This window comes from Alexandromys fortis, unplaced genomic scaffold (genome assembly GCF_014885135.2).
Source record: "Alexandromys fortis isolate MF-2015 unplaced genomic scaffold, M_Fortis_MF-2015_v1.1 scaffold_15, whole genome shotgun sequence".
NCBI lineage: Eukaryota > Metazoa > Chordata > Mammalia > Rodentia > Cricetidae > Alexandromys > Alexandromys fortis.
This window is the reverse complement of record NW_026067911.1, coordinates 18,844,244-18,867,843: the sequence shown is the minus strand read 5'-3', so window position 1 is coordinate 18,867,843 and position 23,600 is coordinate 18,844,244. Positions and strand designations below refer to the sequence as shown.

Here is a 23,600-nt window from a genome sequence, read left to right as displayed (position 1 = left end):
CCTCCAGCAAGCCGACCCAGGAACCCGCTCTGTTCCAATCAACCTGTTGCACCTCTCTCTGCGCAGTTTCCCCGCCTGGGAGCTGATTGACAGCAGTCACTACCCAACCCTGGACTCAGAACCTCCTCCAGGGACCAGCGATTGGCCCCCTGACAGAATTGGAGTTAGGGGGTGCGAGGGGAGGGATTTCCCTCAAAGTCTAAGGTCCTGGGACCTGGGAAGTCGGGACTGTTCTGCCTACCAGACGCCCCGGACGCGCTGGAAGTGTTTAGCATCTTAGGTTGCCGCTCCAGGCCGGGACCGCACGGCGCGCTGGGCCATCTCCAGGTCCTGCCCTGCCACGGGGAGGACCCCACAGGGGCCGCGCCGAGTTTTCGGCCCTTCCCAGCGGTCTCTCTGGAAGCCTGCACTCAAGACTAGCTTTGCATACGCGCAGGGTGAACTATCGGAACCCTAACGCCGGGACCCTGCACACCACAAGGACTGCAGGGATGGCCACCCGAGCGCGCTTGAGAGTCAAATTCTCCGGCTTCCAGACGATACCCAAACAGTCCCCCAGGCTGCTCGTGCTGTTTCTGTCACTGGTAAGCCGCGTCTCCACACAGCCTGCTGCCCCAGGCGCAGCACTTCTGTCCCCGGGTCTCTCCGGGGCTTCTGGAATACCTTCAGAGGACGCTATCGTGGTGGCGAACCGCGGGCTCCGAGTGCCCTTCGGTCGCGAAGTCTGGCTGGATCCGTTGCGTGACTTGGTGCTGCAGGTGCAGCCAGGGGACCGCTGCTACGTGACGGTGCTAGACAACGACGCGCTGGCCCAGCGGCCAGGCCGCTTGAGTCCCAAGCGCTTCGCGTGCGACTATGGCCCCGGAGAGGTGCGCTACTCGCACCTGGGTGCTCGCAGCCCTTCGCGAGACCGCGTCCGGCTGCAGTTGCGCTACGATGCCCCAGGAGGGGCGATAGTCCTGCCGTTGGCCCTAGAGGTGGAAGTGGTCTTCACCCAACTGGAAGTTGTGACTCGGAACTTACCTCTGGTCGTGGAAGAATTACTAGGGACTAGCAATGCCCTGGACGCTCGGAGCTTAGAGTTCGCCTACCAGCCTGAAACCGAGGAGTGCCGCGTGGGCATCTTATCAGGTTTGAGCGCTTTGCCTCGTTATGGAGAACTCCTTCACTACCCACAAGCTCCGGAAGGGGCCAGAACGGGAGGGACCTCGGAGACCCTTTTGATGGACTGCAAAGAATTCCAAGAGCTGGGAGTGCGCTACCGGCACACAGCCCCCAGTCGCTCACCTAACAGGGACTGGCTGCCTATGGTGGTGGAGCTACATTCGCGAGGGGCTCCTGTGGGCAGCCCGCCTTTAAAACGGGAGCACTTCCAGGTGCTTGTGAGGATCCGGGGAGGAACGGAGAACACTGCCCCCAAGCCCAGTTTCGTGGCCATGATGATGATGGAGGTGGACCAGTTTGTACTGACCGCTCTGACTCCAGACATGCTGGCGGCCGAGGATGCTGAATCCGACCCAGACCTTTTGATCTTCAACCTCACCTCTGCCTTCCAGCCCGGGCAGGGCTACTTGGTGAGCACTGATGACCGAAGCCTGCCTCTCTCCTCCTTTACACAACGGGATTTGCGCCTGCTGAAGATTGCCTACCAGCCTCCCTCTGAAGACTCTAACGAGGAGCGTCTGTTTGAACTGGAACTGGAGGTAGTGGACCCCGAAGGAGCAGCCTCAGACCCTTTCGCCTTCATGGTGGTGGTCAAGCCCATGAATACGTTGGCCCCAGTGGTCACACGAAACACTGGCCTTATTCTCTATGAGGGTCAGTATCGGCCGCTCACGGGTCCTGTAGGCAGTGGACCCCAGAACTTGGTCATCAGTGATGAAGATGATCTAGAAGCCGTGAGGCTGGAGGTGGTGGCCGGGCTCAGGCATGGCCACCTTGTGATTCTGGGTTCTCCCGGGAGCGACTCTGCTCCCAAGACCTTCACAGTGGCCGAGCTGGCAGCTGGCCAGGTTGTCTACCAGCATGACGACAGAGACGGCTCACTGAGTGACAACCTGGTGCTTCGCATGTCGGATGGAGAAGGCAGGCACCAGGTTCAGTTCCTGTTCCCCATCACTTTGGTGCCTGTGGACGACCAGCCGCCCGTCCTGAACGCCAACACTGGGCTGACGCTGGCAGAGGGTGAAACCGTACCTATCCCGCCCATGACCCTGAGTGCAACTGATATGGATTCAGATGACTCGCAGCTGCGTTTTGTTCTGGAACCACCTTTCTCAACCACTGGGCACCTGCTTCTCCGCCAAACTCACGCTCCCCGGGAAGAGCAGGGGCTGTGGCAGAAACAGGGGCTATTTTATGAGCGGACGGTGACAGAATGGCGGCAACAGGATATCACAGACGGGAGACTCTTCTACAGGCACTCGGGGCCCCACAGCCCTGGGCCAGTGATGGACCAGTTCACATTTAGAGTCCAAGACAACCACGACCCCCCTAATCAATCCGGAATCCAGAAGTTTGTGATACGCATTCATCCCGTGGACCGCCTCCCTCCGGAACTGGGCCGTGGCTGTCCCCTTCGGATGGTGGTCCAGGAATCCCAGCTCACACCACTGAGGAAAAAGTGGCTGCACTACACTGACCTGGACACCGATGACAGAGAGCTACACTACACAGTGACCCAACCCCCCGTGGACACCGATGAAAACCACTCGCCAGCTCCGCTAGGCACTTTGGTCTTCACGGATAATCCCTCAGTCGTGGTGACCCATTTTACCCAAGCCCAGGTCAACCATCATAAAATCGCTTACAGGCCCCCGGGTGAGGAGCTGGGAGTAGCCGCTCGAGTGGCGCAATTCCAATTCCGAGTAGAGGACCGAGCTGGGAATGCGGCTCCGGGCACCTTCACCCTTTACCTGCAGCCTGTGGATAACCAGCCCCCTGAGATTGTCAACACCGGCTTCACGGTTGAGGAGAAGGGCCACCACATCCTGCGGGAGACGGAGCTGCATGTGAATGACGTCGACACGGATGTGGCCCACATCTCCTTCACTCTCACACAGGTCCCCAAGCATGGACACCTGCAAATATCTGGACAGACATTGCACGTCGGAGGACGCTTCCGTTTAGAGGACATAAAGCAGGGCAGAATTTCTTATTCAAATAACGGGGATGAGTCTTTGACGGACAGCTGCTCCCTGGAGGTCAGCGACAGACACCACGTGGTGCCAATCACTCTCAGAGTGAATGTTCGGCCCACGGATCGTGAGGGTCCCATGCCACTCCTTCCGGCTGGCACTCTGGAGTCCTATCTAGATGTCTTAGAAAACGGGGCTACTGAAGTCACTGCCAATATCATTAAGGGGACCTATCAGGATACTGACGATTTGATGCTGACTTTCCTATTGGAAGATCCACCTTTGTATGGAGAAATTTTGGTCAACGGAGCTCCAGCTGAACGGTTCACCCAGAGGGACATCCTGGAGGGCTCTGTCGTCTATGCCCACACCAGCGGTGAGATTGGCCTCTTGCCCAGAGCAGACTCTTTTAACCTCAGTCTGTCGGAGATGTCCCAAGAATGGAGAATTGGCAGCAGTATTATTCAAGGTGTTACTGTCTGGGTGACCATCCTCCCTGTGGACAGCCAAGCCCCGGAGATCTCCGTTGGTGAGCAGTTTGTCGTGCTGGAAGGTGACAAGAGTATGATCACCCTAACCCATCTAAGCGCTGAGGACATGGACTCCCACAATGATGATCTCTTGTGCACAGTCGTCATCCAACCCACCTCAGGTTATGTCGAGAACATTTCTCCGGCACCAGGCTCAGAGAAGTCAAGAGCCGGGATTGCTGTTAGTGCCTTCACAATGAAGGATCTCAGGCAAGGGCACATTAACTATGTCCAGAGTGTCCACAGAGGGGTAGAGCCTGTGGAGGACCGGTTTATATTCCGCTGCTCTGACGGCATTAACTTTTCCGAGAGGCAGATTTTCCCCATTGTAATCGTTCCTACCAACGATGAGCAGCCAGAACTGTTCATGAGGGAATTCATGGTGATGGAAGGCATGAGTCTGGTGGTCGACACGCCCATCCTCAATGCGGCCGACGCTGACGTTCCCCGGGATGACTTAACATTCACCGTTACGCGGTTTCCGACTCACGGGCACATCATGAACCAGCTGATCAATGGCACGGTGTTGGTTGAAAGCTTCACCCTGGACCAGATTCTAGAGAGTTCCAGCATTATTTATGAGCATGATGGCTCTGAGACGCAAGAAGACAGTTTCGTGATTCAACTGACCGACGGCAAGCACTCCGTGGAGAAGACAGCCCTCATCGTGGTCATCCCGGTGGATGACGAGACCCCCAGGATGACCATCAATAATGGGCTAGAAATAGAAATCGGGGAAACCAAAATTATCAACAACAAAATACTAATGGCAACCGATTTAGACTCTGATGACAAATCGTTGGTGTATATTATTCGATATGGGCCGGGACATGGCTTGTTACAGAGACAAAAGCCTACAGGTGTCTTTGAAAACATCACTCTAGGCATGAACTTTACCCAGGATGAAGTGGACAGAAATTTAATTCAATATGTCCATTTGGGGCAAGAGGGCATTCGAGACCTAATTAAATTCGATGTGACGGATGGGACGAACGCCCTTATAGATCGCTACTTTTATGTGTCTATCGGAAGTGTGGACATTGTCTTCCCCGATGTGATAAGTAAGGGGGTGTCCTTGAAAGAAGGTGGCAAAGTCACTCTCACAACAGACCTCCTGAGCACAAGTGACTTGAACAGTCCCGATGAGAACTTAGTTTTCACCATCACCAGGGCTCCCATGAGAGGGCACTTGGAGTGCACAGATCGAAGAGGGACGGCCATCACGTCTTTCACTCAGCTCCAGCTGGCTGGCAACAAAATCTACTACATCCACACAGCTGAGGATGAGGTCAAAATGGACAGTTTCGAGTTTCAAGTCACCGATGGACGGAACCCTGTCTTCCGAACGTTCAGGATCTCCATCAGTGACGTAGACAATAAAAAGCCGGTGGTCACCATCCACAACTTGGTGGTCAGTGAAAGCGACAGCAAGCTGATCACTCCCTTCGAACTCACTGTGGAAGACAGAGATACTCCAGACAGGCTCCTCAAGTTCACTGTCACCCAGGTTCCTGTGCACGGTCACCTCCTGTTCAACAATACGAGGTCCGTCACGGTTTTTACCAAGCAGGACTTGAACGAAAACTTAATCAGCTACAAACATGATGGCACAGAGCCCACGGAAGACAGCTTCTCCTTCACGGTGACGGATGGCACCCACTCGGACTTCTATGTCTTTCCGGATACGGTGTTTGAAACGAGGAGACCTCAAGTGATGAAAATCCAGGTGCTGGCTGTTGACAACAGGGTCCCCCAAGTTGTGGTGAACAAAGGAGCTACTACGCTTCGGACTCTGGCCACTGGCCATTTGGGCTTCATGATCACAAGCAAAATACTGAAAGTGGAGGACAGAGACAGCCTACATTTTTCTCTCAGGTTCATTGTGACAGAAGCCCCCCAACATGGCTACCTTCTTAACCTGGGCCAAGGTAACCACAGCATCACACAGTTTACTCAAGGTATGTTCTGTTCCTCTCCTTATAACCAAAGCTCATGCTGGCTTCTATTTTTTGAGAATGAGCCCCTCACTAAGCCTGATAAGTAGAGCATCAAGATTGAGTTAAAAGGAAGAGGAAGGGAAGGGAGAAGAGAGGAGGAGAAGAGGGGAGGAGACAGAGGGGAGGAGACAGAGGGGAGGAGACAGGGGAGGAGACAGAGGGGAGGAGCTCAGTAGATACCCACAGCTCTGGGGAAACAGCCGCTTTGCCGGGTGTTGCATTGTAGAGACCTTTGTCCCAGGGACTGTAAAGGCACTGTGACCGTGGCAAGATAGGCTTTTGAGGCAAGAATGAGAATACAGGGGGTTATGCCAGAGGCTGACTTTGCGATGCTGTTTCATTTCGCCAGTTTTCTTGCCATCCTCTGCTTTGTACACTGCACATAGCCCTCAAAACATTTTAGAGCCGTTGTGAGAGACAATGCGGTACAAATTACAGAAAATCATGTCTGCATTCATTGGCTAACTAGTGACCCATCTCATTAAAGTCAGCAAATAGGAAAAGAGGATTAATAGCCAAGGGAGGGAATTATTTCATTATTATTTTTCATTATTCTACCTCTTTTATCATTATTTGCAATTATTTACGTTTTCCTTAATTTATTACTTGCTATCATGTTATTTTTATTGTTGTCATCATCACTTATTTCATTGCTCTTTTTCATCCACTGTCCTTCATTCATTATTTCTTCAATGCCTTGTCTGCCCTGTCCCAAGCAAAGTGTCAGACACCCCTTGCCTGAAGCACCTGCCTCCCTGAAGCCCTTGAGGCTGAAGGCTCTGATGAGGTCAGAGATGGAAGGGCAGGTGACCTCTGCAGAGTGGTTCAGAGCGGGGGAAGGGAGAAGCCATTCAGAGGCTGACTGGGAGGTGAGGGCTCTGTTCTCAGACCCTGCCACTTTCATTACAAAGGGATTTGTGTTGCTTTCAGGAAAATCTCTCAGCACCAGGATGGAAACTGGATCTGCCCACAGTAGGCTCTGGGGTGGAAATGGAGTGTGACCCCAGGACATCCCAGTGGGGGTGTTCTTTTCCTGCTGCCGCCTTCTGCTCTAACACAACAAACACTTTAATAGACGTGGATGTTGTGTTGAAGCGATCTACTTTTCTGTTTGATACTGGCAAACAGTTTCACACTCCAAGCCTCCTACTCTTGGCTGAGAGCCTGCTTGTATCTCGGGCCTGCAGGGACAGGAAAACCCCAGAGTGGGAGCCTGTCCTGCCAGCCCAGCAGAGAGTTTTCTGCAGTGTTAGGCTGGCATGTTTTCATGGGAAGGACAGAAGAACTATTTGAGAGTAGAAAACCTTATTTCTCACCCCGCCCCTGACTCCAATGTGTTTTCACAGCATTTTCCTTATTAAAAAAAAAAAAAAGAATTGGAAGAAGATAAACTAATGATTTCTTTTAGATTCTACAGGCCAAATCCCACAGCTCAAAAATAGCTCCAAATTATTCCTCATTTGTTGAACTTTAAAAATTAACTATTTTATTGTATGCATTTTGTTTTGTTTTCACGGGGTTCCCACGAGTCAATTCCATTATCCTTGTAATCGTGGAGTAGTTCTATTTCATTGTAAAAAATTATAGTTTTAAAAATTACATTTTAAAGGAACTCATCACATCCTAACACAAATTCAGACTCGAAGGAGGAGCTCTTCTGATATTTAATCATACCGCACTCAGCTGAACAAGTCGAGGCTGGAGTTCGGTTCAGAGCAGTTATTTATGGAGATTAGATAAGCCGTTAAGGATGCCGAGGGCTCCTGCACAGCTGGCTGCTCCTCCTGGAGGGGAAATGGGAGCCGCGCGGGGCACGAGAACTGTGTGTGCTGTCCATCTGGTTCGGGTTTTGCCTTATCGTGAAGAGATAAGTGAGACTAAATTCTGGCAGAGTTAAACACTTTCAGCAAAGGCGGCCAGAGAGGTTATTCCTAAGTTGATTAACTAAATGGGCCTTGGGGGAACATTTTAAATTTATTTCAAAGACTTAGGAAAATGCGTTGTCAGGAAAGGTTCACGATGCAGAATTCGCCCGGTTTAGAGAGCGATGTCCCGGCCTACAATGGCACGGCTTGCTCCCAAGTCTGAAGCGGTCATCTCAAGTACCTAGGCTTTCCTTTTTGTCTACAGTGAGTACGTAATGAGGCTGCAGAGATGGCTCAGCAGTTAAGAGCACTGGCTGCTTTTGCAGAGGACCCAGCTTCAGTCCCCAGCACCCACATTGGCGCTAACAACTCCTTGTAGCTCCAGTTCCAGCAAATCTGATGCCCTCTTCTGGCCTCTTTGGGTGCCAGGCAAGCACACAGTGTTTCCTGGTGTGTGGAGGCAAAGCACTCGTGTATATAAGATAAAAACAAATAAATAATGAACACATGCTGATCTTTTGGTTGGATAATTTGTTAATCGCTTCCAGGTGTAAGAGGCATGAAGGTCCCCCCTCCTTTTGTACCAGCTGTGATTACCAAGGATATTTGATTAAAATAGAAACTTTGGAACGGTTGTATAGATCAATGAAATAAATATATCAAACAGATCAATTAGAAGAAAGTCTAATTCTTAGATTACTGTTATCACAGTCTACCTGTTTTAATTACTGTGTTCTCTTTTTACTTAAGGAAGGTACAGTTTGTACACATTTACAGTCATTAATGTTTTTGGAGACATACAAAAACACTAATATCGGGCTGGAGATATGGCTCAGTGATTAAGAGCATTGCCTGCTCTTCCAATGGTCCTGAGTTCAATTCCCGGCAACCACATGGTGGCTCACAACCATCTGTAATGAGGTCTGGTGCCCTCTTCTGGCCTGCAGGCATACACGCAGAAAGAATATTGTATACAAAATAAATAAATAAATAAATTAATAAATAAATAAATTAATTAATTAATGTCACTGACATCAATGACAGCGCTGTCACCGAGGGTCTCCCAAAGTTGGAGGGAAAGTGACAAGCTTTGAAGTGGTCATAATTTCGGTGGCATTCTCTCTTAATGTTGTACTTTTTAAAGAAAACTTCGACACGTGTTGTATAATAGAGGTTTTTTTTTTAACTTATATTCTTATTTTGTTTTTATTGTATGAATGTTTTACCTGCACGTGTGTCTGTTTGCTGTGTGTGTGCCTGGTCCCTGTGGAGATCAGAAGTGGCCATCAGTTCCTCTGGAACAGGGGTCCCCAGAGGCTAAGAGTCACTCCGTGGGTGTCTGGAATCATTCCCGGGCGCTCTTCAAGAGCAGCCAGTGCGCCCCACTGCTGAGCCATCTCTCGAGACCCTGAGCTTCGTGGTTTTTTAATTAGTTAAAAACTTCTGTTTAGACTTATTTTATGTGTCTGTGTTTTGCCTGCATGTATGTCACCCACATGCATGCAGTGCCCAAGGAGGCCAGCAGTGATCAGTAGAACATCTGTCACTGGAATTAAGATGGCTGCGGATGCTGCGAACTGAACAATGGTCCTTAGCAAGAGCAGCAGAGCCATCTCTTCAGTCCCCTATCATGATCATCATCAGTGATTTTTTATTATTATTATTGTTATTATTTTAATTGCCAAGTAGTACCTTTAGACTTTCATACAAAATGTAAGAGAAGATGAGAAGTTTAGAACAGAGTTTCCCTCGTGGCTACAGGTCATGGCAGGTACTATAGGGATTTATAGTCAGCAGGGTGCTCATCACGGCTTACTGACCAGTTAAACAGGCCAAGGAAGAGCTGGGCAGGGCTGGGCAGTGGCAGTGGTACAGGGACTGTGTAGGGGGTACAGGGACTGTGCAGGGGAATGCAGGGGGTGGTGCAGGGGTGGTGCAGGGGTGGTGCAGGGGTGGTGCAGGGGCTGTGCAGGGGTGGTGCAGGGGCTGTGCAGGGGTGGTGCAGGGGCTATGCATGGGAGGTGCAGGAGCTGTGCAGGGGAGGTGCAGGAGCTGTGCAGGGGCTGTGCAGGGCCTGTGCAGGGACGGTGCCTCTTAGTCTCACAGAGGCTTGCTCCAGGTTAAGGTGGAGACGTGGGTGAGTGGGTGAGGCCACCTAGCTCTTTCATTTCAAGTTAAGACTCATAAGAGCATTTGCTGACTGTAAGACCTTCAATAGAGGGCCGTGGCATGTAAAAATGGAGGGGGGAAAAAAAACCCTTCAGACTTTAATTTTCTAGGAAAGAAACCTGTGCAGTGGATTTAAACACTCGGCAAAAGGAATGGGCTCCTGTGGCAGGGATAATGATAAAGTACTGTACTACAGGGGTGCAGTACATTTGGACTTGGTCCTATGGACTAAAAAGCAGACTCTCCTATTGCCAGGAGCGTTTCTCAGGCAGGATAGAGTTCTCATGTCAGATCTCCTAAGGAGAGATTCAGAAAGCTTTGGCAGAATGTGCTAACTTCAAGCTGTTTGCTCACTCCAGACAACTTTCTCATATTGTCGTTTTGTTTATTACCCCCTGTGAACTCCGCAACACAAACCTCACAGAGCTTCTAGAAATTAGAAAAGTCACAACACACAGGAGACAGATAAATACTGCATACCTGGTTGACGGTGTTCCTAGCTACATTCTAATGTCGTGTAACCTTAGAAGCTCACTTACTGCCCCAGGTCCAAGACAGATAATGTTTTAAGTATCAAAGGACAGAATGATATTGGTTTCATTACATTGTGTGTGTGTGTGTGTCATCATTAGAAGGAGAAGCTGGTAAAATGGATGAATTCTTAAAATTGTGTATTAGGAATGTCAACAGATCTATGCATGCAAGTTTGGTGGACTTGGAAGCAGTGAAAGGGGCCATTCTGAGGCGCTAAAACCTCTGCAGTGCCTTAAAGCTTTACAGCCATCTACTGTACCATAGCCGCTAAGAAAAATCACTACCCTGGGAGAGAAAAACCTCTGCTTCTTCCTTTGGCTTCCTGTCAGACTCACTCTGCAAGAGAGGCAAAGCATGCGATTTCAAGAGGCCCAGGAAATCTGCCATGCCTCAAAATATCTTCTACCTTCCCACCTGTCATGGAGCCTGGCATGCTGCTTTTAGAGAGCCACTCCTTTGGTGAGAAGGGACGCCACCTTGCTATTATTACAGTCTGAGCCTGGCCTTCTGTTTCTCTGTGTACAGGATCATATTTCTGCAGGACAGCTGGTATTAGGGTGTGGAGATAGAGAAGTAGAGCAGCGTTCCCCCCGAAAGGGGATCTAAACATGGTTTCAGAAACTCAATAGCCCAATAGGATTTACTGTAAGCACAAGCTGTCTGTTTTGATACAGTAATTAATCACCTTGCCCTTTGATTGCGTTTTAGCTGACATTGATGACCTGAAAATATGTTATGTATTGAGAGAGAGAGCGAATGCCACAAGTGATCTGTTCCATTTCACGGTGGAAGACGACGGTAAGCATTCCACTCTCTGGGTGGTGAAATCGGGAGGCCTTTTCATATTTATGTATGTATGTATGTATGTATGTATGTATGTATGTATGTATGTATGTATTTTGCCTGTTCTTGGACTACATTGCTGCAAGGAATCTTTAGCAGATGTTACTTTGTGCTCATATGCTTTTATGCAGAGTGAATTCTGTGTCTGCTATAGAAGGTTTGGTCATTTCAATTAGACAGAACTCTGTCCTTTGGTGGATACCGGGAAAGGTTGTGTTGTTTCTGTCTTGTGGTTTCTAAGAGTTACGGTGGCAGGAAGAGAGGAGAAGAAAAAGAGATCTGTATGAACAGGGTACCTCTGCCCTGTTCACACTACTTAGGTAGCAAGAAGATGCTGGAATCTGGCCATGCTCCCATCAAAGCCTGTACCTGCCCTGGTGGGTCTTTCCCAAACAGGATCCCCTTGGGTGCTGGCTCTACTCAACCAGAACTCTGTGGTAAATAAACGTGGCCTCGTGGCCCCTATTTCAGGGTGTATACACATCTTAGCTTGGGGGACTTTTGTGAGTTGGTCTAGCTAAAAGCTTTCCTTGGCCAAGTTTGAAGAACGCTGTAGAAACTGGTGTGTGCCTTTCTATCTAAGTCTCCCAGACAAGAAGCTTTATTGCCACCACTTACCCTCAGGCCTGCTCAGGTACCTTTCTACTCCCAGTGTCTTCCTTCTCACCCTGCAAACACAGACCTGGAAACATCTAGCCACTTCTGGATTGAGAATAAAAATGTTTTTTGTTGTTGGGTGTCCTCGTGGAAAGCCACGGAGTATCACCAAGTATTTGAACAGGACGCAGGCAGTTTCAAGAAAGAAGCCAACGTGCTAGGGAGAACGTAGAGAGGAAGACTCACTCAGACTAGGTCTGAGTCTGCTTCCTTGTGACTTTTAAAATGTGGCCTACTGTCAGGTTGTCTACCTCAAAAAGAGGTGCTTCTCGCCCTCCACATGCGCTGAGGCATAAAATGCTCTTGCTTAAAACTCCAACAGATACAGCATGACCAGGTGTCTGAAAGCGATGTCTATTTCGTGCGTGCCAAAGAGGCCAAAGAAAGTTTCCCAACATGGGCAGAGTTATTTGATTCCTCCTTCAGATCCGAGGCTTAACATAGCTAATGCCTGTGTTTGAAAGGGACCAAATCATAGTTTAGTATTTGACGTACTGGCAAAGGAATCTCAGGAAGGAGCAAAGTCCAAACCAACCGACAAACCCAAAGCCATCTCCTTCCCGAAGCCTGCTGCTCAAAGGCCAAACTCTGCCGAAAGAAATGGCAAAATAAGGCCCGAGGTGATCAAATATTGATTTCAGGTAAAAGGTTTGTCTTTAGAACGAGTGAACAAGTCTCAATAACAAAAAAAAAAAAAAAAAAGCTTTCTTAAAATTGCAAAAACATTAAAAAATCCTGTGGCTTGCTGCTAGAGGGATGGCTCAGCAGTTGATAACACCACTGGCCCAGGCAGAGGACTCGGGTTGGGTTCCCAGCACCCACAGGACAGCTCACAACCATCTGTAACTCCAGTTCCAGGAGAGCCAATGCCTTCCTTGCATCCTTCTGACCACCTTGGGCACTGCACACATGATCACATATACCACAAGTACAAGCAAAACACTCATACACATGAAATAAAAATAAATCCTTTAAAAAAAATACCACAGCCTTTACTTTTAAAATGTTTCTCCACATTTCTATATACACCTATAATTGTTATTCTACTGTTCCACACATTTTCTTGCTGTGAGGGACGGAAAAATTACGCGAAAGTTGTATTCAAGCTTTGGAAAGCATTGCGTTGTCTATCGTATCTCAACGCGGTGAGTTAGGATGCATGGTTAAAGAGGTCAGGTTTATATTTAGGTTGCTGAAAGTGTGGTGGGAGTTTCTGGAGATGATCTTTATGGTTATGAAATTGGGAATGAAATCATCCCAGGAGTTCCTTTTGAGCTTCATTTTACGTGGACAGAATATCTTAGAGATATCCGTCTGTGCCTTCCTCTCCACCGGTGTAGCATTACCTGCACGGCTCAGCTAGATCCTGGCAAAGGGCCATTAAGCAGAATGTATATTACAGCAGGACCTCCCTGGTGTAATAAAAGTTCCGTTTGACAGAATAAACAGGAATCTACAAGACCGAAAAAATAGAAAGTTGTATGTGTGTCTTAGAACTGAGTTCACCGATTTTTAAGCTGGGTTGTTGTTGTTGTTTTATTTGCTTTTTTGAGACAGGGTTTCTCTGTGTAGCAGTCCTAACTGTCCTGGAACTCACTCTTGCAGACATACAGAGATTTGCCTGCCTCTGCCTCCCAAGTGCTGGGATTAAAGGCGTGTGCCACCACCGCCCAACTTAAGCAGGGTTTGATGTTTTCTTGCAAAGGGTCTAACATTTGGATGAAGCATTCAGTTCTGCTGAGACATACAAATTGTTAGCCATAATGATCCTCTACTTTATACGAAGAGGATACGTGCACCTTTAAGTCACCTGCAAAGTGTGTAAACAGCTTCCAGTATCTCACATCTGGGCAGCTGTCGGATACCACTGCACAAGATTAGGAACTTTCAAGGTTCAAGCCTCTTTCCAACCTGCTGAAGTCATCTTCTCCAAGCCCACAGGATTGTTTTTAGAATGGTGACTAGCGACGCACATTCCCAAGACAAATATAATCCTTGGATCTTTCGAAAAACAAAATATTACAGCCAGGCAGTGTTTGCGCACGCCTCTAATCCCAGCACTTGGAAGGCAGAGGCAGGTGGATCTCTTGAGTTTGAGGCCAACCTGGTCTACAGAGCGAGTTCCAGAACAGCCAAGGCTACACAGAGAAACTCTGTCTCAAAGTAACTAAAGAAATAGAGTATTACTTCATGTCAAGGATCAAGAAATGGTTGGAAGCAGAAGCCTTGCTTCTGATTAGTCACGTTTGGTTAGAATTTGGTGGGTCACAAAATTATCCTGTTGCAATGTGGTCACGCACCATTCAAGGGATGGTTTTTGGGACACCGTCTTTGCTTTTGGAGTTTGGAGCACAATTTAAAATTGTAAAGGGAAATAAGCATGTTTCTACATGATGTACTGTAGAACATACAAGCCACACGGAGTCCTTAGATCTCAGAGATCTCACAGGAGGCTTCAACCCTTCTCAATGATTTAATGTCGCCCACACAGTTTTGCTCTCACCACATCTGAGCTTAGCACAACAGCAGCAAAATAGCATTGCTATTTGGAAGAAAATGAAACCGAGTCACAGAAAATGAGCAACCAGCCTCTTCAAGTGGTCCAAGTAGGAAAACAGGGGCTGAACTGATGAAGCCCATGTTCTTCCACTTTACACTGAAAACCCGTGACTTCCCCAACAGTTGCTGATCTGCCAAAGAAAGCAGACTCCCTGTCCTCGGTTCTGTATACTGAACTTTCAGGGCCAGTGGTGGTGGTGCACGCTTTTAGTCTCAGCACTCAGGAGGCAGGAACAGCCTGGTCTGTGAGTTCAAGGCCAGCCTGGTCTACAGAGCAGGTTCCAGGATAGCTATGGCAACAGAGAGAAACCCTGTTGCAAAAAAACAAAAGCAAAACAACAACAACAAAATAGAATCAGAATACTGTCTGCCTACAGAGTGTCTTCTAGATTAATTTTTATTCTAAAATACTTCATATGTCCTACAGTTCTCAACTTTGTAGTCTTTTCCCCTGATACTGTGGTTTAATTGTTAATACTACGAGGTAGTTTCATATAAAAGTCATTTAGGGGCCTTTGTAATTTTCTTTCCAAGGGACTACTCTACCGTTTATTGTGATATGAATGCCGGTTTCAAGTAACTATTTTAACTATGTCCCACCCTCAGCCCTAATGACTTCTAATCTGCCCTCAGCACCAGCTCAAATGTCATTTCCTCCACAAATCTGTTCCCTGTACCATGAGTAGGAAGTTAGCCACGGCCTTCTTGGTGCTTTATATTCCTAACTTTACCTACAATAGGAATGCCTATTGTGCCAGTTAGGTTACGGTGAGGGTCTCCATCAATACAGAAAGAAGACCTTCATCTCAGGATGTGACCTTTTGTCCCAGGACCTCCTCAGAGATAAACATGCGGCACATACAGGACCAGTGTTAAAATGGATGCAGCCACAAATGAAGGTCAAGCACTTTTCTGTGCAAGGATCGGTTCAACAGTATCCAAAGGGGCGTTTCTATAGCTGTTTCCGGGGGAACCTTCTGTAAGAACGTTCTCTGATCCCAGCTTTAACTTAAATCCCTATGGCACCAACAAGGATTCTTAGTTAAGCCTCCACGTTTGTAAGCATGCAAAACCAAGTACTGTAGACGGTGCTTTGGAATCTTCAGTGAAATGGACTTAAGATCAGAAAGAGACCCAGTTTAGAGTTCTTGTTACTACTATTCTTAAAGAAGCATTTTTGGGGGGGAGGGGGAGCAGTTTTTGGTATATTGTATAAACAATTCCACAACTTCAAATTTAAAGAGATATAAGCATTTTTGACATTACTGAATTTTTAAAGCCAGACCATAATTTTTGGCAAGTTCTTTTCTGCGTTGGTCACCCCAGTCTTTATTTTGAGGGGATAGGAGATTTCTAGAGATGGAAAGCCGTCTTCATGTAAGGATGCCCAGGACTCATTTGAAAGGTGTTGTATCATTTTTTTTTAAACTACTTTTGTTGTTGTTTGTTTGTTTTAAGTCTCAAAGACTCAGTCACTGATCTGAGATGGTCTTGGAGGAAAACGGGGATTCTGGGGGTTGTGTCAGACTCATGCTTCACTACTGAACTACATCTCCCTAGGATGTTTCTCAATGAACTTAGGATTTGCCTATGCAAACAGCTGGCTTGATAAGCGATGTGAGAGGATTCTTACTTTTATTCTTTATGAAACTGGTTTGGGTTTGGCACTTCCTCATCCAAGTTCTCATGTGTCCCAGGAGTGCCATCTAACTCTGCTCTGCCTGCCCCTCCTGGCACTGGAATGGAACAGCAGACATAATATTGATCTGTGTTGACTATTACAGTGGGTCTGGTCCACAGCCAGGTCATTTGCTATGTTGTGGCTGTCTTTGACTTTATGGTGGCCAAATTCCTGTCCGCCCGGATCTTTAATTCATCACTGAAAGATATAAATAGCGCCTTCAGCTAGTGCAGGAAGTCACGGTCATTTCTGTCTATGAAAGATCAGTTAAGGTCAAGGCTTTCAAGTTCTTATTCAACATTTGACAAACTAAATACTCAAATACAAAAGGCTCTTGGGAACCGTTTTCATTCTAGACAGAAGGAACGGTGAGTCTTGACTTGAATCTGGCTGTTACGTCAAGATTGGAGGCAAAGTAGTTACTGATAATTAGCTTGAATTATCTTGAATTTAGAGAAAGGGCTAAAAAATGTAAGTACAAAATGCGGGAAAATGAAGGTTGTGAGAACAAGCGTTGAAAGATCACCCTGACATTGAGCTGAGAGGGAAAGAAAGGTTTGCAGGAAGTCAAGTCACTGGCTGAGGACAGAGACAAAGGAAGGGTGGCAGAGCCAGGACCTTAACTACAATATGGTGAAGTGATATCAAGACTGAAGGCTTTAAACATGGACGGGATACAGGCTCCACTGGAGTACAGAACTTGGGAAGGACATTGGCTATGGTGGCTATGGTCTGTAATTCCTACTTTATTCTTTGAGCAGTAAGAATAATTCCAGTCATCAAAGTCCATCTCTGGTGAGTTATCATCTTCAAGGTGTGGCTCTAACAATATACCTGCTTAGCCTCCGTAGAAGAAGCTACTCTTTTGGTACGAAAAAAAAAATGCAATTCAAATTTTAGCAGATGTCTTTACATTCATCCCCAAGGTCCACGTCATATTAATACACGCTTGGTTTTATTCCAGTTGTTATTTTCCTTACATCATGAAACCACTGGCAGAGATTGAATTCCTACAGAGAGACTTAACATAAATCCATATTTACACCCCAAAGAAGTAATAGTCCCTATAAAAGCTAAATCTTTCTATCACAGATAATTAAAAATGCCATAATATCAAATCAAATATTTTTTGTGGTACATGTTCTAAAACTCAGTGCTGTCTTATCCTATATCTTGTAAATTTGTTCTGTGTGACTGAGACAAAGGGAAGGCTGTTTTCCATAGTCAAATTTACAGTTCTAATAAGCTTTATTCTGTATTTTGTAGAGTCAAATAAATGAAACCAAGAAACCAAGTGTGATATAGGAGAAAGGTCAGAATTTCTGTGGTTAAACTTATTTGCTATAAAGAGAGTTGATGTGGTATTTCCCTCTGTATGCTGTGACTACCATTGATTAATAAAGAAACTGCTTTGGACCTATAGCAAGGCAGAACTTAGTTAGGCAGATAAAACTAAACTGAATGCTGAGAGGAAGAAGGCAGAGTCAGAGAGAAGCCATGGAGCTACTGCCAGCAAACAAAGCCCATTCTGAAAAATGTGGCTAAACTTTGTTTTTTAGCCTGTGATAGGGAAAAAGAGTAGAGGTAGGTGGGGAAAACTAAACTGAATGCTGGGAGAAAGGAGACAGAGTCAGGGAGAAGCCATGTAGCCCCACCGGAGACAGACACTGGGAACTTTACCTGGTAAGCCACAGGCACGTGATGATACACAGGTTAAATTAAGATATAAGTGTTAGCCAATAAGAATCTAGAGCTAATGGGACAAGCAGTGTTTTAAATAATAAAGTTTTTGTGTGATTATTTTGGAGCTGTCGGGCAGCCAGGAAACAAACAGCCCTCCTTCCAACAGAGAGTCTTTATTTATTTGTTGAATCACTCAACAAGTTCTTTTTACATTCCCAGAATGCTTCAGGTGGGAATGTGGGAAAACAGGAATAAATATATAAATATAAACACATATACTATAGTATAAAAATAAATAAATAAGTATGATGATTGATGGCCTTAACCTTAGATCAATCCCAAGAATTAAGCAATAGACAGAACATTCTGGAGTTTATGAGCTAGAAATGCAGCTCGGAGGAAATGTCTCTGCAAGGTGATGATTTGAATGTAGGCTTAGGATGAGCCACATGTGGCATGGAGTTGAGAGGGTCAGGCATGTTGGTACACAGCTTTAATACCAGCATTCGGGAGACAGAGGCAGACGAATCCCTGCAAGTTTGAGGCCAGCCTGATCTACACAGTGAGTTCCAGACCAGCCAGGGCTATAAAGAGACAGACACCCTGTCTCAAAACAAATGAAGACCCAGAGACGAGAAGTTAGCCATCCCACAATTTTGAGTCTAAATGCATAGCACCTCTTGTTGGTTCATCGAAGAGGAAGGGAGGAATGGGATGTGAGCATAATTCTGGGCGTCACATGGAGGATGACAGTGCTGTGCACCAAGATGGAGTGGACTGGAAAGCCCTGATACAGAGTCGAGGTTGACAATCGGGTGGTGTGGGCATACTGACTATGAGAAGCCCCATTTCTCTGAAGTCTGTGTACAGAAGGCTAGCCTTTGATTCTGCTTCTTTGCCCCATCTAGCCATCTTAGAAATAGGAGTCATAACAAATGCTGGTAGGGACCCTTTCCTTCACCAAAGATCTGACCCTGAGCCAAGCACCTCCCGCTTGCCTGGTCTCGGTTGCAATTATAAAGGGGCTGGGGGTTGAATAGTGAACAGCTAATGGCGCTCTTTCAAACAAAGACTGAGTAAAAATGCACAGAAAGATTGCTGTTTGTACATCTCAGTTCCCCGGAGGAATTGCAGGGAGGTGCTTCTGTCCAGCTGTTGTCCCTTCCCTGAGGACTTGGAGAGCTTCTGACTCCTCCATTTCTCCTCTCTTCCCTACTTCCCCCTTCACTCTTCGTTCTGTTTTTGTTTGTTGAAGCAAGATGTCATTATGTAGCCCATGCTGGTCATGGTCCTCCCCCCTCAGCCTCCCTAGTGCTGGGATTTACAGGATCCTGCCCACACCCAAAGTTTCTCTCTTTTCTTTGTAATCATCTTCACGTGTCTCTGCTTCTGCACTTTTCTTGTTTCCTTCTCTTCTTCCCTTCCCTTCTGCCTTTGCCATGGCAACGGTCTGTACAGTTTGACTAGCAGCTTATGACTGACGGGTGAGGGATCTACAGACATGAAGACTGGAAGGTGATAAACTTCTCTTCAGTGCAGAGGGCAGAACCTACGGATGCTTCAGAACCACTTTGCAAGGTGTCAGTGATCTAAGATTGTCGTGAGGAATTTTCCCCTGTTTAGATAGCAGAGATATACAATTTATATCTCTTAGCTCTGTTAACTTGTTTGGTTTCTCCTTTCCTACAGCTGGGAATATACATTTTATATGACTGAAAGTTAAAGAGAGTAACTTGATTTTGTTAAAACTGGGTCTCCTTAAACAGCTATATTTAGCAAATGTTCAGTCAAAGGATAGTTTTATATGGACATTTCTGGTACATGATAACATTCTATATTTATTCAGCTCTTCAAATCATCTAATTGTGCTTCATGTGTATACACACATGCACACACACACATTGCTGTAGCCACTGTAGTGACAGATATTAGTGAAGATTGTAAAGGAAAGGCCACATAAATAAATGTACAATTGAGAATATTCATGAATACAAGCAGTGAGAAGAACACAGTCTAGGAAACTCTCCTAAGGTTATTGAGAGGCGGGTGCCGTGTACGCTTGCATGTACTCAGCACCTTCAAAAGCCAAGCGTTGCCTCTGAAATGATTTATAGTCTAAGGTGCCCTTTGACCCCTTGCAATGAGCAATGAAATAATTATTTTCCTGAGATTAGAGGAGAACATTGTAGTATTTAAAATATTGTAAACCTGAGGCTTTTGTAAGCAAAGGCTGGGAAATAAATGAATTTTACTTATCATTTACAGTGATAAAGATTTTACCTTCTAGATGTGAAAGCCATGTGTCTCTGAAATCCCAGCGAGGTCAGAGATGCAAAGTGACTACATAACCCTCAGTGCAAATAAGGGATAATAAGATGTGCTGAGCTTGAACCTGGGGGAAATAGGAATGAATAACGCACGCACATAGAACATTGGTGACTTTGTCCTTTCTGCGTACACAGAGACTGATTTCTTTTTATTTATTTATTTATTTATTTATTTATTTATTTATTTATTTAAGATTTCTGTCTCTTCCCTGCCGCCGCCTCCCCCCCTCCCCCTCCCCCAATCAAGTCCCCCTCCCTCGTCAGCCCAAAGAGCAATCAGGGTTCCCTGCCCTGTGGGAAGTCCAAGGACCACCCACCTCCATCCAGGTCTAGTAAGGTGAGCATCCAAACTGCCTAGGCTCCCACGAAACCAATAAGGGGGATGTTCTATCGGGAACCCACCAAGGCCAGCTGGCCTGGGTCTGAAAAAGCCCGGGTTAAAACCGGTCTCGCTGAACATAATGGACAATGAGGACTACTGAGACCTCAAGAACAATGGCAAGAGACTGATTTCTTAAGCGCATTTCCTTAGGGCTAAAGTATTTATGTAAAGGAGAAAGAAATTTTTATCATCAGCATTCAGTTTTGGAACAGATACCATAAATTTACTAAAATTATTAATTTACTAATTTGTCTCTGACTTTGATAATTTTTTAAAAAAACCACTTGTGAAGTGGCTGTATATAAGCAATCTTTTAATGTTAGGAAAGTCAGCGTACCTTCAGCTGATTTACATATAGAATCCTGACAATGTTGCCAGGGGAACTTTCCAGAATGAATTATTCAGCTATAGCTAATTACCATTTAATAAAAAGATGGTATACTAGTTTTAGTACCATTTGAACAAAGAAACTTTTAAAAAAAGGCTGAGAGATAATTACAGAGCTATGTTTAGTTTTTTTTTTTTTTAAGTAGTTCTTTGTTCTTAATGTTAAGTTTGATGTAAGCTTGGAAAATAACACCCTTCATGCTACCTACCTTGGATGAAGGAACCCTGGCGACAATTCTCTTAGTCCCACTCTGGCAACATTCCTTCAGATGGAGGGCCCTTGCTCCTCACTCCTGTGCCGGATGCTTGAGTGGAGAAAGCCATCCTGTCTTGGTCATGCCACCTGCTCCCTCTGACTCTGCTTAGGCAGCTGTGAGTTGGTCAGCACACTGAAAAGAGTGTTTCAAGGGGTGGTCAGGAAAGCCCCTTCAGAAAGTGAAGAGAAAGCCTTGAAGCTAGTCAGAGGACTTTAGAAATCCAGGGGGCAGGAGAGAGCCATTTTGTGTTCCTATAATTCTCTTCCTTTTGTGCAGAAATGGCTGAAAATTGAGGTCATATCATTGTGGCCATAAAACATGTAAAATCACATTTGAGAAATTGTTTTATCAAACCTTTTCTTACTGTCTGGACCTCAAAGTCATTTCAGCGCACTATCCATATCCACCTTGGCCCTAAATCCAGGCAGTTTTACCTAACCTTTGATTTCCGACGAGCTCCACTCACACTTAATGCCCTGGCTGCTCTTTCCATTATGAGCATAACCAAGTAGGTGTAAACTGCTTAAAATAATGGCTGGTACAAAGTAGGTGTAGTTGGCATTTTCTTTGAGTCGCCAACCAGCTCCCAAATAAGAACACAGAGACATATTATTAATTATGAATGCCTGGCCTTAGCTTAGGCATATCCCACTAGCTCTTTTAATTAATTTAACCTGTTTCTACACATCTATGTTTTTCCTCAGGGCTCTTTACCTTTCTTTCATTCTGTGTGTTCTACTTTCCCTCTCCATGTCTGTCTGTCTGGCCCCTGGCATCTCCTTGGCATCTCTTTTCTTTCTCCTCCTGCCCCCACCAGCCTAAACTCCCCCTTCTCCTAACTCTCCCTGCCCTTAAGTCCCACCTATTTCTTCTCTTAGGTTATTGGCTAGTCAGCTTTTTTTTTTAGACCAATCAGGTGCCTTGGGCAGGCAAGTAAAACAGTCAGTGCTCTGTCTTATCATGAGGCTAGGTCCATTCTCAACTCTCCTAAGGTTATTGCCTCCAAACTGCTTTTTTGTTTGTTTGTTTGTTTTTGTTGTTTTTCAAGACAGGGTTTCTCTGTGTAACCCTGGCTGTCCTGAAACTCACCTGTAGACCACACAGGCCTTGAACTCATAGAAATCTGCCTGCCTCTGACTCCCAAGTGCTGGGATTAAAGGCATACTCTACCACCATCTGGCTCCAAATTGTTTTTAACTTTACACTACGGGAGAGATTTTCATACAGCCAGTATCTGTATGAAATGTATGCATAAAGTCAAGATGGAAATCACATTCAGAGCCAATAAACTGGAAATATGGATGGCTGTAAACCACCACGTAGGTACTGGGATTTGAACCTATGCCCTCTAGAAGGGTACTCTTTACTGATGAGCCTTCACCCGAGTCCCACCTTTGCACAGACTTTTATGTTGGTGTCAAGCTGTGTCTCACTTTTTAAGAACTTCTTTTCTGACTTGTGTATGTCTGCATACATGTATGGGGGAAAGGCATTTGCTTTTTGATGTCTCAGTATTTGTCCGTGCTACAGCTTCTTTAAGCTGGCTGCTGTAATAAGCATATGTGTATGTTCCAGACCCCACTGAGAAGGGAATGAGTTGTCCCCTCATCTTAATGGATTGATTTTGCCCCCTTACCCCACATCCCTCTGACTTCTGTCAGCAGCTGTTGCATGCCCCTTCTCTATGTCTACCTCAGACCACTCTGCACCTGGTAAGAATAAACATGTATGAGAAAAATCAGAATGTCACTCGAGTGACACGGGATACCTAGTCATGTAGCATAAAAACAAAGGTCATACTGGCAGACACAACGTAGACCAGCAAAGCATTTTGTAGAAGAGAAGTTCCCAAGTAAACAAGGACCCTAAATAATATGATATAAAGTAAAAGTCTCTGGGAATAAACTCCGTTTAAAAGCTGTTCACTTTTGTGGGTCTCTATTGATCTTAAGTTGATGACACAGTAGTTGTATTAATATCTGTGTGACCATGATAAAGACCTTGTATGAGAACAGTTTTGGAACTGTAAATTGCTCAAGCGGGTTCTGCCGTACCTAGTCCTTCCTCAAAGGTCATGTGATCGCCTTGACTCTCTCTCTCACACTTGTTCATTTGATTTCTGTTAACTACAGCCAATGAGCTCTCCTCTGGCTATTTCTCTGTGCTACAAGTTGTATAGCACGGTTACTGTTTTCAACTAAAGAGTAGTTCCTAAGCAGAATTGGCTCAGCCTACACCTACATATCCCCATCCCCACACTCTTAGGGAATGGCATTGTCATTCTGTGCCCTGGCATTAGACATTTTCAACACAGAACCTTTGTGTTTTCCTCCCCATCTTTCTCACATGCCCACTCCATTGACTGGGATAGGAATCCTCCCTGGTATCTGTTGTTTCCGGTCATCCCTACACACCTGGGTGCACAGTTACACACTTGTGCACAGGATGGCACTATCACTGTCAAGAATTTAGGGCTGATCCCTAGGTAGTACACAAGCAGGGGCAATGGTAGTAACTGAATTTCTATGACCCCAGAGTCATCGAGGAAACCTTTCAGATTCAAAACAGTTTAGTCCTTATCTTGATAACTGA

The 23,600-nt window shown here is 46.0% G+C and overlaps 1 protein-coding gene across 1 annotated transcript in view; it reads left to right on the top strand.

Moving 5' to 3' along the window:
• The first annotated feature begins 222 nt into the window (after positions 1 to 222).
• Positions 223 to 23,600, top strand: part of Frem2 (FRAS1 related extracellular matrix 2) — a 128,526-nt gene continuing 105,148 nt past the window's right edge. The window contains exons 1-2 of the mRNA XM_050138428.1: positions 223 to 5,625; positions 10,941 to 11,030. Coding sequence (XP_049994385.1) covers positions 492 to 5,625; positions 10,941 to 11,030 — 5,224 coding nt within the window. The 5' untranslated portion in view covers positions 223 to 491. The remainder of the gene's footprint in view (positions 5,626 to 10,940; positions 11,031 to 23,600) is intronic.